The 16,302-nt window shown below is 43.1% G+C and overlaps 1 protein-coding gene across 1 annotated transcript in view; it reads right to left on the bottom strand.

Moving 5' to 3' along the window:
* The window catches only part of LOC311238303 (cadherin-7-like), a gene marked incomplete at both ends in the record, with an annotated part of 370,362 nt that overhangs the window by 242,568 nt on the left and 111,492 nt on the right, over positions 1 to 16,302 (bottom strand). The window contains one exon of the mRNA XM_084326328.1: positions 6,937 to 7,231. Within this exon, the coding sequence (XP_084182454.1) occupies positions 6,937 to 7,231 (295 nt within the window). The remainder of the gene's footprint in view (positions 1 to 6,936; positions 7,232 to 16,302) is intronic.

The following is a 16,302-nucleotide window of genomic DNA, read 5'->3' as shown; positions in this document are numbered from 1 at the left end:
ACCCACATGACTCCTTCCAAACTTTGGACCCCATGACCCCCCTCCTTCCCCCATCTACCTTCCTGACACTGCTAGCCCACGTATGGCTGGGGAGATGGCATTGTGGTGGTCTGCTAAGGGTGTTAAATTTACTGTCCATTTTATTTGTTTTACCATCTGGAAATTACGCTACTAAAATGGAGAGTACTACTTATATTATATTATTACTGTCTTTCCTATTTATATTTGTTCTTGTTTTCTTTAAATTTTACTTCATTTCTTTTTGCGTAGTTTTGTCTGTCACATCTGTATTTATGTTTAATTATTTAAATTTTCTTTAATTTTAATTTTTAATTTTACATGTATGTTTGTCGTCACCCTCACTGGGTGGGATGGGGTGGGATTAGGGGATAGGAATGGGGAAGGAAATGGAAGTTGTATAATTTTGATAACTGAAATGTATAAATCTGCATAAATTCTTCCAATAAAAAAAGATAAACCTAAAAAAAGAAATCAACAATCCACCATCTTTAAATGCCTTGCGTGAGCCATTTAGCCAATGTAGCATTTATTTTTCAGCAAAGAAAGTGCAATAAAGTGCAATAAACAAAACGGATACATTCACTGTGTGTTCTGCCTCTCATTTGTTGATGAAACAAAACCAACATCAACACAATTTACCACCAAGAGCAGATAGTTTAGTCTCACAAAAATATCTCTGATGTTGTTAGGTATATGCTAATGTGAATCGCATTCTCCCTGTATATAGTTAGCATCGAGGATATTAACGTAGTAACGTTAACGCTATTAGAAATGGAGGAAAACTTTATTTAACAGATTGCAGAATGGGTACAATACAATACGGCTCAATACACACAATTGTTAACACTTTGACTGCCAATCACGAGTTTTCTCTGGTTTACCCCCCGCTGGTTGAAGGCCCATCATCGTTTTTTTTTTTATTCGCGATCTGAAATCATATTTCATCAACCGAGTCTACCGTTGGAAATTCAGCCACTCCATGCGCTCAGATGTGAAAAAAGCGCCCCCTATCGTCTCCCAGATGGTAATTCACCCTTTTGGATTGAACTCAATGAAAATGAATGAGAAAAAAAATCCGGGACTCCACATTTTACTTCTCACTCACGCAGCCGGGGTCGATCAGTTCCACTAGTGAGCCTCAGAGCAGCGGGGATTATGTGTTTTTACAGTATACACAGTGGATCAATAAAATGATCGATTTTTTCGAATGGCGATCAGGAATTGGAATAATCCATTTGGCTGCCATCTGATCTCAGGTAAGGAATCTATGTTACCAGTCTTAGGATAATCAGACTCGTTTTCACGGAGATATAAGCTTTTATGTGATTACGTGATATGGCTGATTGACTGTGCGAGCGGTCAGGAAATAGGAGAATCGATTTTCAGCTCGCGGCCAGAGCGTGCGTGCACGTATACTATCGATAATTTGTTTGTTTGAAGGCGATTCGTGAATGGGCCGAAAAATGACAACGTTCTAGAATATTCCAGTAAAGGGCGATTATCATGGAATGTCTTCTTTTTTCCGTGAAAACTAGTGCTTTTCAAAATGCTAGAAAACGGAAATGAAGTGATAAAAAAACAATCTGCTACGACAATGTTGACTGGAAAATGAGTCTTTGATAAGCGACTGGCAGATTAGACACATAGCCATAATTTAAAACATAGATTAGGCGATATTAACGTTAACATTGAAGTGGTGCTGGGCATTCAAGGAGGTAAAAAGGAATTAAGCTTGGACAGTGAAAGTGTTAAGGGTATGCAGACTGTTGTAGTTTTGGACTGGGCTTATAACAATAACTTGACAACACGTTGGCTGCAGCTACTTGGGACAGCTCTGCTGTAAACACTGGAAATAACGTGCAGGTCTCTACTGCGCATGGGCATTGGGCAGAACGGCTCTGTATCCGGCTTGCGCAGATTACATGGCACCATTGTCGGCGAGTTTCGGCAAGTTTCCAAAACGAAAACACCTTTTCAGCGTTCCCGCTAGGGGAACGCGTTTTCCTGCCAAAACTGCGTTTCTTAACACATTGACGACCACGGCTTGCAGTGTAATATATGGCTGGAGGACAACGCTTTGTCAACAAACCGATGTACTTTCTAACAGCTATATATACTTTATAGTATTGCTATCTGTCCATTCTCATTGTCACTTGAGTGCATAAACCGTGCCTTCATAATGGCTTAAAGAAAATAAAAAACCATTGGTTGGTTGTCATTTTATAGCCCCGTGAATATAAGGTTTATCGCAGTTTTCACCTCGTCTTTTTTCAGGGGAGCTAGATAATAGGCTAAAGGCTAGTCACGTTATATCAAACGCCATTTCTGCTGTATATATACGAATGAAATAAAACAAACTGCGTAGCATCCAGACTATTACAGAGCATCTATGGATGAAATGGGGGCGGCGGGGGACGCCGATTACTATTATTGATTAGCAATACAGTGTGCGTTCAAGTAGCCATTTTCACTGATCGATCACGTTGCGTTTTAAAACAATGTCCAATCCAGCTGTAATTTGGGGGAATAGTATCCTTCTGTCAGCCAATGTGATCGCCGGCAGCATTTCGTCATTAGTCATCGGAATCTGGTAGATCGATATGTCCATTGGCTGATCATAAATCCCATTATTCCAGGCTGAAATCTGGAATAATAAACGGGATCAAAGATGGAGTATGTTCGGCTGGGATCAAGGCTCATATGAAATGCCCACAGACAGTAAAAAAAATATATTTCAATCGCCCTCAATGATACTGCAGTGGAGTGATGGCGCCCCTAAGCGGATCTGGCCGGTATTGCATGTTTCTAAAATCAAATATGCTGGTAGGTCCTGCAAGTCGATCGGGGACGTTAATAGTGTTATTAATATGGAATAAAACAATAACAACTCGCCACGAGTTAACTCGTGGCTCTGGTCCACAACGCATGGAACCGTAACACGTATAACTCGTGGCTGGTCCTTAAAGTGTTAACTTGGACATGCAAACGTAATCATTCAGCAACAAAAACAAAAACCCCAGTGTAACCATGGCCTCAGTGTGTACCTGAAAATACCTCCTCTAACATTACTGTGGAACGTGTGATTATTAACACCTGTAAAACCTCTAAGAAGCCCCTTTCACACAGAAGCTGGCAAAAAGGTGGCATTTTGAAATGCGGCTTTGTTGGTTCCAGACCCATTCACACACTGCCCAAGACCACCAATTTGCAGACATGTCTCCTTTCACACACAAAACCCATGCCCTGCTTTCGTTGCTAAGCAACACAAGCAACACACAAGTGTCTGTGTATACATCAGCTGTTAAACATGGCCCAGACTGTGTAGAGAAAGTTGTGCATAGTTTTCTGTACTTTTTATTAAAATAGCTTTTCCGACAGAAAAATTACATCTACAGCAATATTCTCTCTCTACTTTCAAATAATCCTAATATGTCAACTAACTCAGATTTACATCACAACTCTGCATATTTATATATATATATATTAGGCTAGTTACCGTACATTGTTTCTTATGAGAAAGCGAGATCTGCCCAATAGCCAACAAAATGTGTCATGCACGGGACTAATATTACCTGGGGAGCTCTAGTCATTTGTAATAATTGTGGAGGTGAATCTGCCTCGTCTGTAATATCGAAAAGATAAATTCTAGCAATAGCTAATGGTCGGGCCGTCCAATGTTTAAGAGGTTAACTACCACAATTCAGCAAACACATCTGATCATCTAAAACAGTCCCATGTGAATCGTCATCTCAGTAATTTGGTGTTGTAATTTTTCCTGGTATAGTCTAGTACAGGGGTCAGCAACCTTTTTGACATGGAGTGCCTGTTTGAAATATAGTTGTAACTAGTGTGCCTCAACAATATTCCATGCATCGTATTTTTTTTCTTCTCATAATCAGGTCTTTTTAATGATATTTTTTACATTATTACATCATTATTGTTATTGTTATTATTAACAATATTATTATGATGGTTGTATCAACCCTAAATCTGAGTTGGGGGGGGGATGCAATGCAGACAAACAGCTGCATACAGTGCGACCATTTCACTCACATTTGCCCATTCATTTTTGGACACATCACACACCATCGGTGTGTGTACTGTACGTGTGCTGTCATAGCTCCACCTACAGGCCTAATGGAGAACACCAGGAGAACACCAGGATGTGAATGGAGGGTGAATGTGAGGTATATCATGTAAATAAGTTTTGATTGATCGCAAGACTACACTGTTACCAGAACTTACAAATATTGAGTTCAGTTACTGTGCATTAAGGTTTTCAGTTTTCAATCCATAATAAGTTAACAGAAAAATAAGTACACAACCACATTTTTTCAACCTAATAAAACTATGTTTATTGTCATTGTTTTAAGAACACAAGTTGACTTGGTAATACTCACATCTCGAGTAAAAAAAAATGGCTTTTAGCAATGTTCAATGAAATAGAAAAATAAATAATACAATTTGTTGATTAATCCCACTGGTCACAATGGTGACCGTAATAATGTTTTTGTTATAAGGCTCTGCAAATGTTACTGAATGATGTAGCAATGTATTTCCAGCTAAATTGAAATAATAAACAAATAAAGGGTCTCAATTAAATATGTGGTAGTAAAAAGAACCTGTGGGAGGATTTCAACAAGATACATGCGACAACAGTGCAAAATATTTCACTATAATATTTCAAAGCAAAAAAAATATATATATATTATAATATATATATATATATATTTTTTTTTTTTACTGCTGCCCCCTGTGCCTATGAAAATGCCCCTGCGTGTCTATGCAGGCATGCGTGCCTAGGGTTGCCTACCCCTGGTCTAGTATATCCAATACAGGGAGGTTTTAATGCATTGAGTGCAAAATACTTCGCCTCAGTAGCATGTATAACATTGTTATAAATTACTTTGAGGTACCATTTGAAACAATAATATTTGCTCACACACCTACAGTAAAAAAAACTATGTGGACATGTCAATCTCGGGACACCTCTGTAAAAGCATGGCCTGTGTGAATGCAAATCTGGAAATCACAGAGTTTGGGGGTAATTTTCTATTACCGTGGGTCCCCACGTAGCCTAATACTAGTCCAGCGCGAACAGGGAAGGCTAAATATTTCACACCAGATGAAGATAAATGTATTATTTCTTTGTCCGCTTTTTACTTTCACTCTCGGTTGCCAGGTTGTGCAGGAATAATTTGGCGTTGTGAATGAAGGAGATGAGATATCTCTCAATCAGATCTGGCAACACAAATCCTCCAAATCGCGCCACTATGGTATAGAACTCAATTTAAGAACTTTCTACGGGGGAGGGACGTGAGATTAACGGGAGAAATTTCCAAAAGAGAGAAACCCGAGAAAAACAGGACTGATGGCAGGTACTTGATTATCTCCCCGAAATATGGTATTCCATCATTGCTATATCATAAGTAATGCATAAGAGAGATGGTTTCTTCTTCTGTACCTTTCACACAGAGCAAAAGCCGGCATATTCATGACAGGGTCAGAAAAGGCGGCATTTGAGTGGTCTACAAAATGCTGGTCTGACCTTTTCACGCTGGCTTTGTACTCCTGTGTGAAAGAGGCTTAATAAGTCACCTAGTTCACATAATAGAGTCCTCAGTGACTGGAACCCAGAGTGGGAGAGAGGAAGGCGAATTCAGTGAAATGGAAAATAATCAAGCGTGTGTGTGTGTGTGTGTGTGTGTGTGTGTGTGTGTGTGTGTGTGTGTGTGTGTGTGTGTGTGTGTGTGTGTGTGTGTGTGTGTGTGTGTGTGTGTGTGTGTGTGTGTGTGTGTGTGTGTGTGTGTGTGTGTGTGTGTGTGTGTGTGTGTGTGTGTGTGTGTGTGTGTGTGTGTGTGTGTGTGTGTGTGTAGGTGTGTGTGTGTGTGTGTGTGTGTGTGTGTGTGTGTGTGTGTGTGTGTGTGTCGGCACCTTGCACAATCGTCTCCGCCGTCGATGTGTGAATGTGTGAGTGAATGGGTGAACGTGAGGCATAAGTTGTAAAGTGCTTTGGATGAAAGTGTTATATAAATGCGGTCCATTTACCATTTTTAGGTAGTGGGAGTGGTTAAAGGAACACGCCGACATTATGGGAAATCCGCATTTTGCATCTACCTTGTGGGCAGGCCTAACCTCATTCTCTCCCTTCACCTGTGAACAAGTTGCGTTGGTAAAAACACGCCACGGTATGTGTGGTTACTAGAAGATTTGACAGGAGAAAGAAGCCAGATCCACCACAGATTCAATGCCCCCCCCCCCCCCCACACAGCCTGATGTACCGGTTTTGACGTCTACGTCTGGTTATCAGCCTATTAGTTCAGTCTGGACTCCACTTTATGTCATGTTATATGAACGTCGAGAGAAGTGGGGCGTGCGGTGGGAGCTGGTCGCCGACGGCAGCAAGAGATTGATTTTATTTTTATTTCTTTCAGCAGAAGACGAGGATCGACTTGGAAGGTTAGGCCTGTCCCATAATGTTCATGGCCTTAAGTCAAACAAAGCCGTTTTTATAATTGCCTTCTTTTGGGTTGTGCCCCTAGATAAGCTGTTTAACTAAACAAGGTAGTGCTGGTCTATGACAGACTACATTTATGGACTGTATTTATACAGCGCTTTTATCCAAACCGCTTTACAAATTATGCCTCTAATTCATCCATTCACTCACACATTCACACACCAACGGCGACCATGCAAGGTGCCAACCTGCTCATCGGGAGCAGTTAGGGGTTAAGTGTCTCGCTCAAGGACACTTCGACGCACTGCCGGGAGGAGCCGTAATGGAGCCTGGAACCTTCAGATTACCAGACAGCCGCTCTACCTCCTGAGCCACCAGATGCAGACAAAGAAATAACCGAGGAAAACAGGACAGAGCGTAGGGGGGCATAGCCGCTGGACAAAGAAAAAAGGACTCACCTAAGGGCGACATCTCCGGTACCCCTGCCAAGTATGGCCCGTCCAGAAACTTGGGCTCGTTATCATTGATGTCCTGGACCTTGACCACGAATTCGGACCTGGGCTCCACGGGTATGCTGGTGATGCGGTCCACCGCCTGGGCCTGAAGTGTGTAGTAAGCCTGCGCCTCCCGGTCAAGGCGCTTGGTGGCGTGGATGTCCCCCGTGTTCTCGTCGATGGTGAAGATGGAGGTGGAGCCCTCGCCGGACAACACGTATTTCACCTTCCCGTCGCCTTTATCCACGTCCGAGTGTAGCTGGCGGGGGAAGAGATAAAAAGCGATGTGAATGAGGTCATGACATAATCTGTACACAATAATAATTCAGACGTGGCGACAACGGGCCGCGGTTAGGGGTCTTAAGCCTCTTAAATTCTCCTTCGGATGCCATAATAAAGTCGATTGTGGTGTTGCCCTCAGTAATTCAAACTGTGAATTACTCCAACAATTTCGGATTGCCCATAATTTCCAGGCAAGGTTTATTTTTTTATAGGTTTTACTATTTCCTTTTGTATTTTAATTACATTTTCTGTTTTTATTTAAATAAAATGTTTGCTTCCATGCTTCTTTAGAATGATTTAGCTGGTTTTCTTTCTTTCTAAGTTTTCACTTTTCATTTGGCTTTAACTAACTGTGTGTTGACTGTCTTGCATGTACTGAGTGAGTTGGTGTACATATAATTATTTGCTGGGCGTTATCGATACCAACATATTGATACAGTAATACACTGCTGCAGTATTTATAGTTGATCTTGGCATCATTCACTAAAAGTGATTATCTCGGACTTCCGGTTTGGCGAGGAGCAGGTGAGCAGCTGCAGAACAGAGCTCCCAGTCCAAAATTCAAGAAAGGTAATAAAAAGTTATAAAACACGATAAAAAGTAACAACTCGAAGATAAAAGAACGATGACAAGACCCAGTGCACAAAACTCGAGGAGAAGTGAGAGAAGAATGACCCCTGACAAAGAAAAAACAACAAAGGGAAAAGTACAACACGAGGGGATGACGCAGCAAGTAAAACAAGCTAACATAACGTTAGACCACAGCGAGGCCTGGCTGGAGACGGAGCTACAAGCTAACATGGAAGCTAACACGATGAATATGCAAGCTAGCATTCGGATCAGGCTAGAAGCAATGCAGAACGCTAATGATGCTAACATGCAAACCAACACACAGACTGGACTCGATGCAATACAGAATATTCAGAGGAGCATGGAGGCTAATTCAAAAGAAATAAAAGTGTTAGACAACAGCGAGGCTGGAGACGAAGCTACAAACTAACATGGAAGCTAACACGATGAATATGCAAGCTAGCATTCGGATCAGGCTAGAAGCAATACAGAACGCTAACGATGCTAACATGCAAACCAACACGCAGACTGGACTCGATGCAATACAGAATATTCAGAGGAGCATGGAGGCTACTTCAAAATAAATAAAACAAATGACCCACAAAAGAAGGACAAAGAGACGCTGGATACACCTGGACCAGCCACGGCTCGGGCACCGAGGTCAACCGGATCATCCGAGATGCAAGCACGGAGATCGCCCAGACCGGCCAAGATGTGAGCATTGACGCCACACACACCAACCGGGATTCGAGCACCGAGATCAACCAGACCAGCCAGGATTCAAATAACGAGATCTCACACACCAAACAGGACTCGAGCACTGAGGACACACACACCGACCAAGATTCAATACCACATATGCATATTATTTTATAGTGAATGGATGTTCTATGTCGTATAAGCTTCCGCTCAGCATCTACTGCACATATTCTCACTCCAGTGCTGTGCACTGAATAAAAACTCACAAAATGTACCTTTACATACCAACATCCGTCTGGCCACACCCCCCGCTACCTATATAAGCAGGGGTGTGGCCACACACTCATCTCCTTCTCAAATTTCACCACAAGAGAGTGCCTGTATACCACCACTTGATGTGGGAAAGAAAGTATTCAGCTGAAGAAAGGAAAACAGAAGAACAAGGAGATACGTTGACGTTATATCTTTATTTTCTCTCTCACTATTTTCGAGAAAATACGGCGATAATGTTCGTCACTGGGGTGTCTGGAAGATGATGATCATTCTGAACTCCACCGGCTTTTTCGTATTAGGGGCTCGCGTCGCTGATCTACTCCCCACCTGCAGTCCCCCTTGCTGCGGCTGGATAGGTATTGAACCTCCGGTTATACAGCTGGACTGCAGGAGGCACCGGCTGTTGTGAGAAACTGGTTGCTTTCTGGGCTGGGTGAGTAATGTTTTGCTATGCGAGCGCCAGTTGTCTGCTAATGCTATGGGGGTTAGCTGACAATTTTACGAAGGCCGGCCCCAGATTGGGGTCCTCTGCTGGGCCTCTTAGGCGTCGGACGGATGGTCCTGGTCTGACGCCCATAATGGTCAAACTAGTGGGCCGCGACCGAGATCTGGTTTAAACCCTGGGTTCTCTGGACGAGCGGATGCTTCTCTGTCCCGTGAAGGCCCCATCTTTCAAATGAATGAGAGATTACACCCTAAGCACGAGGAAATGTGGGTCTGGATCTTCGTTATCGGAAGATCCATGCTCAAGTCGGCTGCAGCCCGTATGGGAATTGTGCCGACTCCGCCGTATGTCTGTTAAATCACCATTGAAAACTGTGTTGACATTTCTTTTTCTCTTCTCTCTTAGGATGAGGAGGGATTCAGGCGGCGGCCTGTCTGAAGTGTGGTTTGTTATGTCGTTGTGTACAGTTCAGGTGATAGCTGCTTAATTTGCATGCTAGTTGTGTGGCCTACTGTTAGCCAGTCAGCTGTTAGCTGCGGCGCTAGCCCGTTGTGTTCACTAGGCTAGGAAACGTTAGCTTGTTGCTATCAGTCGGGAGCGGCTGTTAGCTTAATGCTACACTGTTGAACGTTACTGTGAGTATAACAAGCCTTAACACTCTCACTACGACGTCATCTTTGACAGAGGATGTTAGTCGACCCTACACCGGGTGCCCTGCCAGCGAGGACTTCGTCAACATGGAGAACGGCGGCTGGGTGGCGCAGCGGACATTTGCCCTCGTCACCAACGCAGGAGATGCCGGGTTCGACTTCGGCTGTCCCGTTAACCAGTGTTCACAGTCCTCTCGGCCTGCGCTCAGGGTGGAGGTAGGAGTCCTGTCGGACTTGACACTTCTTCTTTCCTTCCCTTCTAAATGTTTTGTAATAACGATGTTTTCCAAAACGTGTGTTGCTGCAATACATTGAGGATACGATGCGTGTTGTGTGTGAATTGTCTTGTCACTGGTATAGCTTCTCTCTACCTAGAAAATCGGCGTTGTTTTTTACATGTGTAAAAATGAACTGGTTTAGTTGTGATGAGAACATGTGTGTTCATGTAACGTTAGTAACGTGGTTGAACTCACAACTAAGTGGGTTAATTAACCTGTGAAGCTATGCTTAGTGACATGTGATTGAGGAATAAATTCTTCTCTCAGCCTGTGATGACAATGAACAGCGTGTTCACATATTAACTGGGGTACCTGTTCAACCTGGTCGTATCAAGGGTAAGGTAGGGAGGGGTGACCCCCCCGGTTTTTTCCTTGGGGCTTCCCCCCCTCCTCTCAAACATGTTTTGTTTACAATATATTGTGTCACTATGTTTGTGGGGATACGATGTAGCCCTCAGCTTAAACTGCTGGGGTTGTGCTTCTGCTTGAGAAAACGATTTTTTTCCTAGGGAAAAGGTTGTTTGGTCACTGTCATATGTGCTTAGCAAGGCCTGTGGCCAATACATAATCGGGAACTTATGTCTCTCTCGTTATGAAAAACGGCGTTCCTCTGTAGTAAGAGTGTACTTTTGCCCTTTTTTGTTGTGATGAAGGGTTGTGTGTGTCGTTGGATCGACAACTGGGTTAGGTTTTGGCCCACAGAAGCACATGTGTAAGTCTGGTACCGGGGCTCTTAAAGGGGCCCTCTCTGTTCTGTATTTTTCCTTAGTAAAAATCAGATAGCAGGTTCGCACATGAGCTATGTGAAGCTGTTAAACGCTTCATGTAGCATGCTATGACTGGTGTCATGGCTCTACTTTGTCATTACATTGTATCAGGGGTGAGGGGTCGTAAAGGGGTGAACTGGTAAACCCTTCCTCCCCCTTTTTCTGTTTGGGCAGGGGTTAAAACCCCCTGTCCTTCGGGCTTCCTGTCACGTTGCTGGTTCGGCACGTTACAGGGTGGGGGGGGGGGGGGGGGGGGGGGGGAGGAGTTTCCTGGTCCCACGCCCTGAAAGATTGGGCGTGTGCACCGCGGAAATTCCCCCGCCATAGAGTACGTCACTGGGCGCGTTTCTATTGGTAAGGCTTCTGTGAGTTGTTCAGGTTCCATGTTATGGTTCTGTTTCAGGGAGTTTTCAGAGCCTCCTCCTCACAGAGCTCTTCTTCAGGGAGAAGAGCCTTCTGTGAGTTCGGAGTGAGGGAGCCTCCTCAGAGTTTCAGAGCCTCCTCCTCAGATTGTCAAGGTGAGTAGAACTTCGAAAAGGAGTTCTGCTCTGTTGTATGTGTATTCGATTCAATTCAATTCGATTATTGAGCTTGGTGGGTGATGCAACGCAGTAGAGACGTGGTTCTTCTGCGCTGCTCCCTACTGGTAGTGTGTGTATTGGGTCAGAGCCTCCTCCTCTGGTGTTTGGAGTCTTCTCCTCGGGGAGTTCAGAGCTCCTCCTCGGAGAGTCCTAACCCAATTGTTACATAGCTCAATGCTGCAATATGTCTTTTCAATCTATACAGCTCACGTGGGAAGTCTCTCTGGGGGTTCCTCGTCCTCTCCTTTTTGGAGTAGGTGGACTGGGTATTGTTTAGGGACGCAGATCTGCTGTTCTGGTACCCTGAGGGACTTGTGCTTTTTTCAGGGGGAAAGATGCCGGGTCGGCCCGGGTGTCACAGGGTTTGATATTTTGGAGATGTTCGTTCTCCATTCTTTTCGCCCCTCTCTTCTCCCGTTTACGCATGGCTGAGAGGGGGCTGTTGAGGTGGTATTTATAGTACTCCTCTGGCATCCCTGTGTACGTCCCGGTCCTCCGGGCCCGGTCCGAAGTTGTTTTCGTCGACCCGTAGGCCTGGGATAACCCCTTTTTGAAAACTAAAACACTTGTACTGCGGTATAGCCAGTGTATACCCGCAGGTGTGTTTTGGAGTTTTTTCCTGAGGGGTTATAGGAACAACCACCGCATGTTGAACCAAGAGGGTGGTTGATTCCCTGGTGTGTTGGAGCGGAGTCAACTCCCGGGTTACCCGGTTGAGTGTGCCCCTGCACGTTCATGACGTCTGCCAATCGTGTCAGCCTTCTCTGCCTCGGCCCCTCTAGAGCGTCAGGGATTTTTTGGTGGAGGCTTTGACATGGTGCTCAACAATGCCAGCATACGCCCCTTCCGCCGGGGTGCTGTTTTCAGTTGACCCCTTTGGCTGTGGCATCATTGGCCTCTCCGGGCCCCCTTTTTCCGGGGGGATCCAGTCCCTTCTGGGTCTGGGTCTTCCTTCGCGCTCCGCTGCTACGGCCTTGCCACGGGGTTGAGCTTTGCTCTTGACCCCGTGATTTTGGGGGCGGTAACAAGGTTTGTTCCTTCCGTTCGTTCCCTGGTGGCATGCAGGTTGTGCGTGTGCGTAGTCGTGGGGTAACACGACTTTTTTTTTATTTTTTTATTATGAGTTATGTTAGAATAGCAGTTGCTTTAAATGTGCACATGGACAATTGAGAAAGACAAGAATTCAAAATGTTGCACATGAAGAGAGGCTTGGAGAATCTCCTTTGGGGGGTATCTCCATCACTGGGGGGGGGGGGGGGGGGTACTTCTCCAGTGGGAGAGCTGATTCCCCTCCAAACCGCCAGCGGGGTAAAGAATCATATAACCTATTTTATCTTCATTTAATTTTTTCTTATTGGGTTGTCAGTTAAATTTTTTCATGGATGTATGTGGTGATATCGGTGACATGGGTGGGTTCCTGTGTGTTGCGGGGTCGGTGGGCGTGGGGTGGGGCTTTCGGTGACATGGGAGGTAGCGGGCTTGGCTCGGTGGGGGGGAGACTGGGTCCCTCTCCTCTACTGGGCCTGGCCCAGTTAATTCAAGGGACCCGTGTCGCTGGGGGCCCGGCTCTGCGCGCATCGGCCTGGGATATGGAGGAGTTCTAGTTGTGTTATGGATGTCATTGTGGGTATTGTCTATAAATTAAGTGTTGTATGTCTATAAATGTTAAATAAAAAAAAAAAATTATCTCTCCACTTCACTCACACTACAGCGATGGTCAAAACACTATAAGAGAACCTCCACACATTTACCTTTGACAGCATATGTTATATAAGAGCCTCCACTCATACTGTAGGATATTATGACATTATATGATGTGATTATAATGTGGAAAGAATTTGAGTAGCTCCAATAGATGTGCATAAATGTGTTGGCCGCCTCCTGAACGCCTCCTCTTGCTATCTGTCATCTGTGGATCAATAGTCTGTTAAAAGAAAATGTATAATGGCTATATAGATCTTATTTATATTGCCATGAAACCACACACACAGTGGACAAAATCACAAAAGTTAAAGTTGGTATTTTAACGTGTTTTTAATGGCTGCACTTTACGTTTTTAGAACCTGAAGAAAGGCCTCTTGAAACACACTTCTTACTAAGAGCGTATTTGGAAATGCAGAGGTACAATCTATACATTTTGAATAACAATGTGCTCACTCACTGCTCTTACAGCTCACTATATACTGTAACATAGTATACTTTGCTTGCACAGATTTATGTTTAGTTATGCATTTTTCCTTAGTACATCCAACGAGTTACCAGTTCCTATGTGGGAGTGGGATCATTTATTTATACAGAGATGTAATTTTGCAATTTGTGGGCACTGAAAAATGTCCCCCGCCACCCAAAATGACCTGCCCTGATTCCATTAGACATGTAAAGCAAAATATCTATCTTTCAATGCACATGTCACACATGAATTCAAAGCATGAAATAGCTCTAGATTTGTCATTCGGCCCCCATCTGCATCGGCCCCGGTGCCCTTTTAAAGTCTGTCCATATCCTCCCCTTAAAATGTATAGGAGCAGGCATTTAAAGAGTTTCTGTTGGTTGTTGTTTTTTAATTCTTCTTGTCTTGGGAGAGGCCTCCGTACTTCCTTTAGCACTAATGTGCTATATAGGCAACATACCCCTGGAGTTGAAATCCCAGACCCACTGTTTGCAGAGCTGGAAAGTGCTCACATCATTACATTTCCTATGACAGAAATAGAACCACTGCAGAGGGAATGGCACGTTTACCCTGTGCAATGGTGTATACCAAGAGAATAACTCTCTGAACAAATAATTTGGATGAGACCTTTTGTTTGTTGTTGCTTGCATATGCTTTTGTATTTGTACTACCTGCTGCTAAAAGATATTATATTGCACTACTTTTGCACCATTGTCTTGTTTTACAGTTACATTGTCTTTGCCTTAGCTCCTGTCTTATATTCTATATTGTATATAAATTATTCAAAAACAAAATTAGAACACCATGCTAACATTCAGCACGTTCTTGAGATCAAGTGTACAAATAATCTAAGCAAATGAATAAAGGGCAGATTATTTACAGGGTTTTTTGTAGATACAGTACTGAATTTTGCCATCCAGACACATGCAATTTGAAATATGAATATACAATATAGAATATCAGGCCTATAAATGACCTTATTATGGCCAAGTCATACATCTCTGGATCTATGGATATGGCCAAATCCCTTCAATCTGGATTTAGTACCACCAGGCGCCTGTAACATGGCAGCAAAGACTGTGAATGAAATCTACTGTAAGTACAGTCACTTTTTTATAATGGAAATAGCTCCGGCATTTTTCAGATTGAGACGCAGTTTTTTTCTAGACGTTCACAAAAAGGTAAAGAAAAACAAACTACATTCTATTTTATGGCAATAACGTTCAGGTTTGTTCAACCCGTGAGATATAATCACAAAAATAACATCAGCATTTTTCACAAATTATATTTTCAGCTTTCTTTCACAGAGAAATTTCAATGTCCATTGAAATCCCTGGGTCTTCTCTGTTTTAGGACTAAAAGGCGTTCATGACAAACTATTTCCTCGCTGGGATGCGCCGAGATATTTATGAACTCATATTTCACTAATAACGCTTACAATTATTGGTAAACAAAAGTAGTGCTGAAAATATACACTCCGACTGCTGTTTTGATACGGTTAGGGTCTTTACTCTTGGCTACATTTGAGGGGGAAAAACGTCACATTATTTAATACGGACTGTATTGATCTATTTATGACGTGGAAAAAATCTCGGACCGATACCGGGCCCATCAGGCTTAACCTCTTTAGCCCTCTTTCGGCGGACCGCAGATGACACCATGTCATAAATCAATGTCTACAGACTGTATGAATATAAGTAGCATTTATTTTTTCAAATGTATCCAAAAGTAAAGACCCTAACCATGTCACATCAGCAGTCATAGTGTATATTTTCAGCAATACGTTTGTTTACCAATAGGTTAAAGTGTTATTAATGAACTATTCGTTTTTGAAATGCATTCATTTACAAACGATTATCCGCCATTTTGAATTTGTGTCACAATTCTGGTTGTAGTCATTATGATGAAGGAAATACGGGGCTTTCAATGAGTGTCAGAATTTCTAAAAACTAGCCTACCCAGCCGAAGCCAGCTACTGTACAACAAATGACTTCCTGATAATTATTTTTTATTTCTCTGAACAAACGAGCGCAGTTCGTTTGTTTACCTTCTGTGAAGTTTAGCAACCATCTGCGTTGCAATCCGATTCAAAATGGCGGACCTGTCGCAAATATAAAAAGCTGACTGTATTTACAGTAGATTTCATTCTCGGTTCTTCCTGCACGCCTGGTGATACTAAATCCAAATTGAACTCTGCCATTGGAAAGAGTAGATTTGGCCCGATCCATAGATGTGCAAGTTGGCTATAATAAAGTCATTTATAGGCCTGATATTCTATATTATATTAATGTGTGTCCAGATGGCAGAATTCAGTACTGTATCTACAAAACCTTCTGTTTAATCATCTTTCCTTTATTAATTTGATATTAGTATAGAAGCTATTGATATTTTGTGTACTCTGGATGTTTCTAGTTTATATCCTAGCATCCCACATATTGATGGGTTAAGTGCATGTAGATATTATTTGGATCAGAGAATAGAGCTACATCCCTCTATGGAGGCATTAATATCATTGACTCAGGAAGTCCTTAATAAGAATTATTTTCGTTTTCAGGATCAATATTTTTTACAGAAAAGAGGCCTAGCTATGGGCAGCCCGGTAGCGGTTAATATGG

This window comes from Notolepis coatsorum (assembly GCF_963971535.1).
Source record: "Notolepis coatsorum genome assembly, chromosome: 12".
In the NCBI taxonomy this organism is placed as follows: Eukaryota; Metazoa; Chordata; class Actinopteri; order Aulopiformes; family Paralepididae; genus Notolepis; species Notolepis coatsorum.
This window is presented reverse-complemented; position numbering and strand designations above follow the sequence as displayed.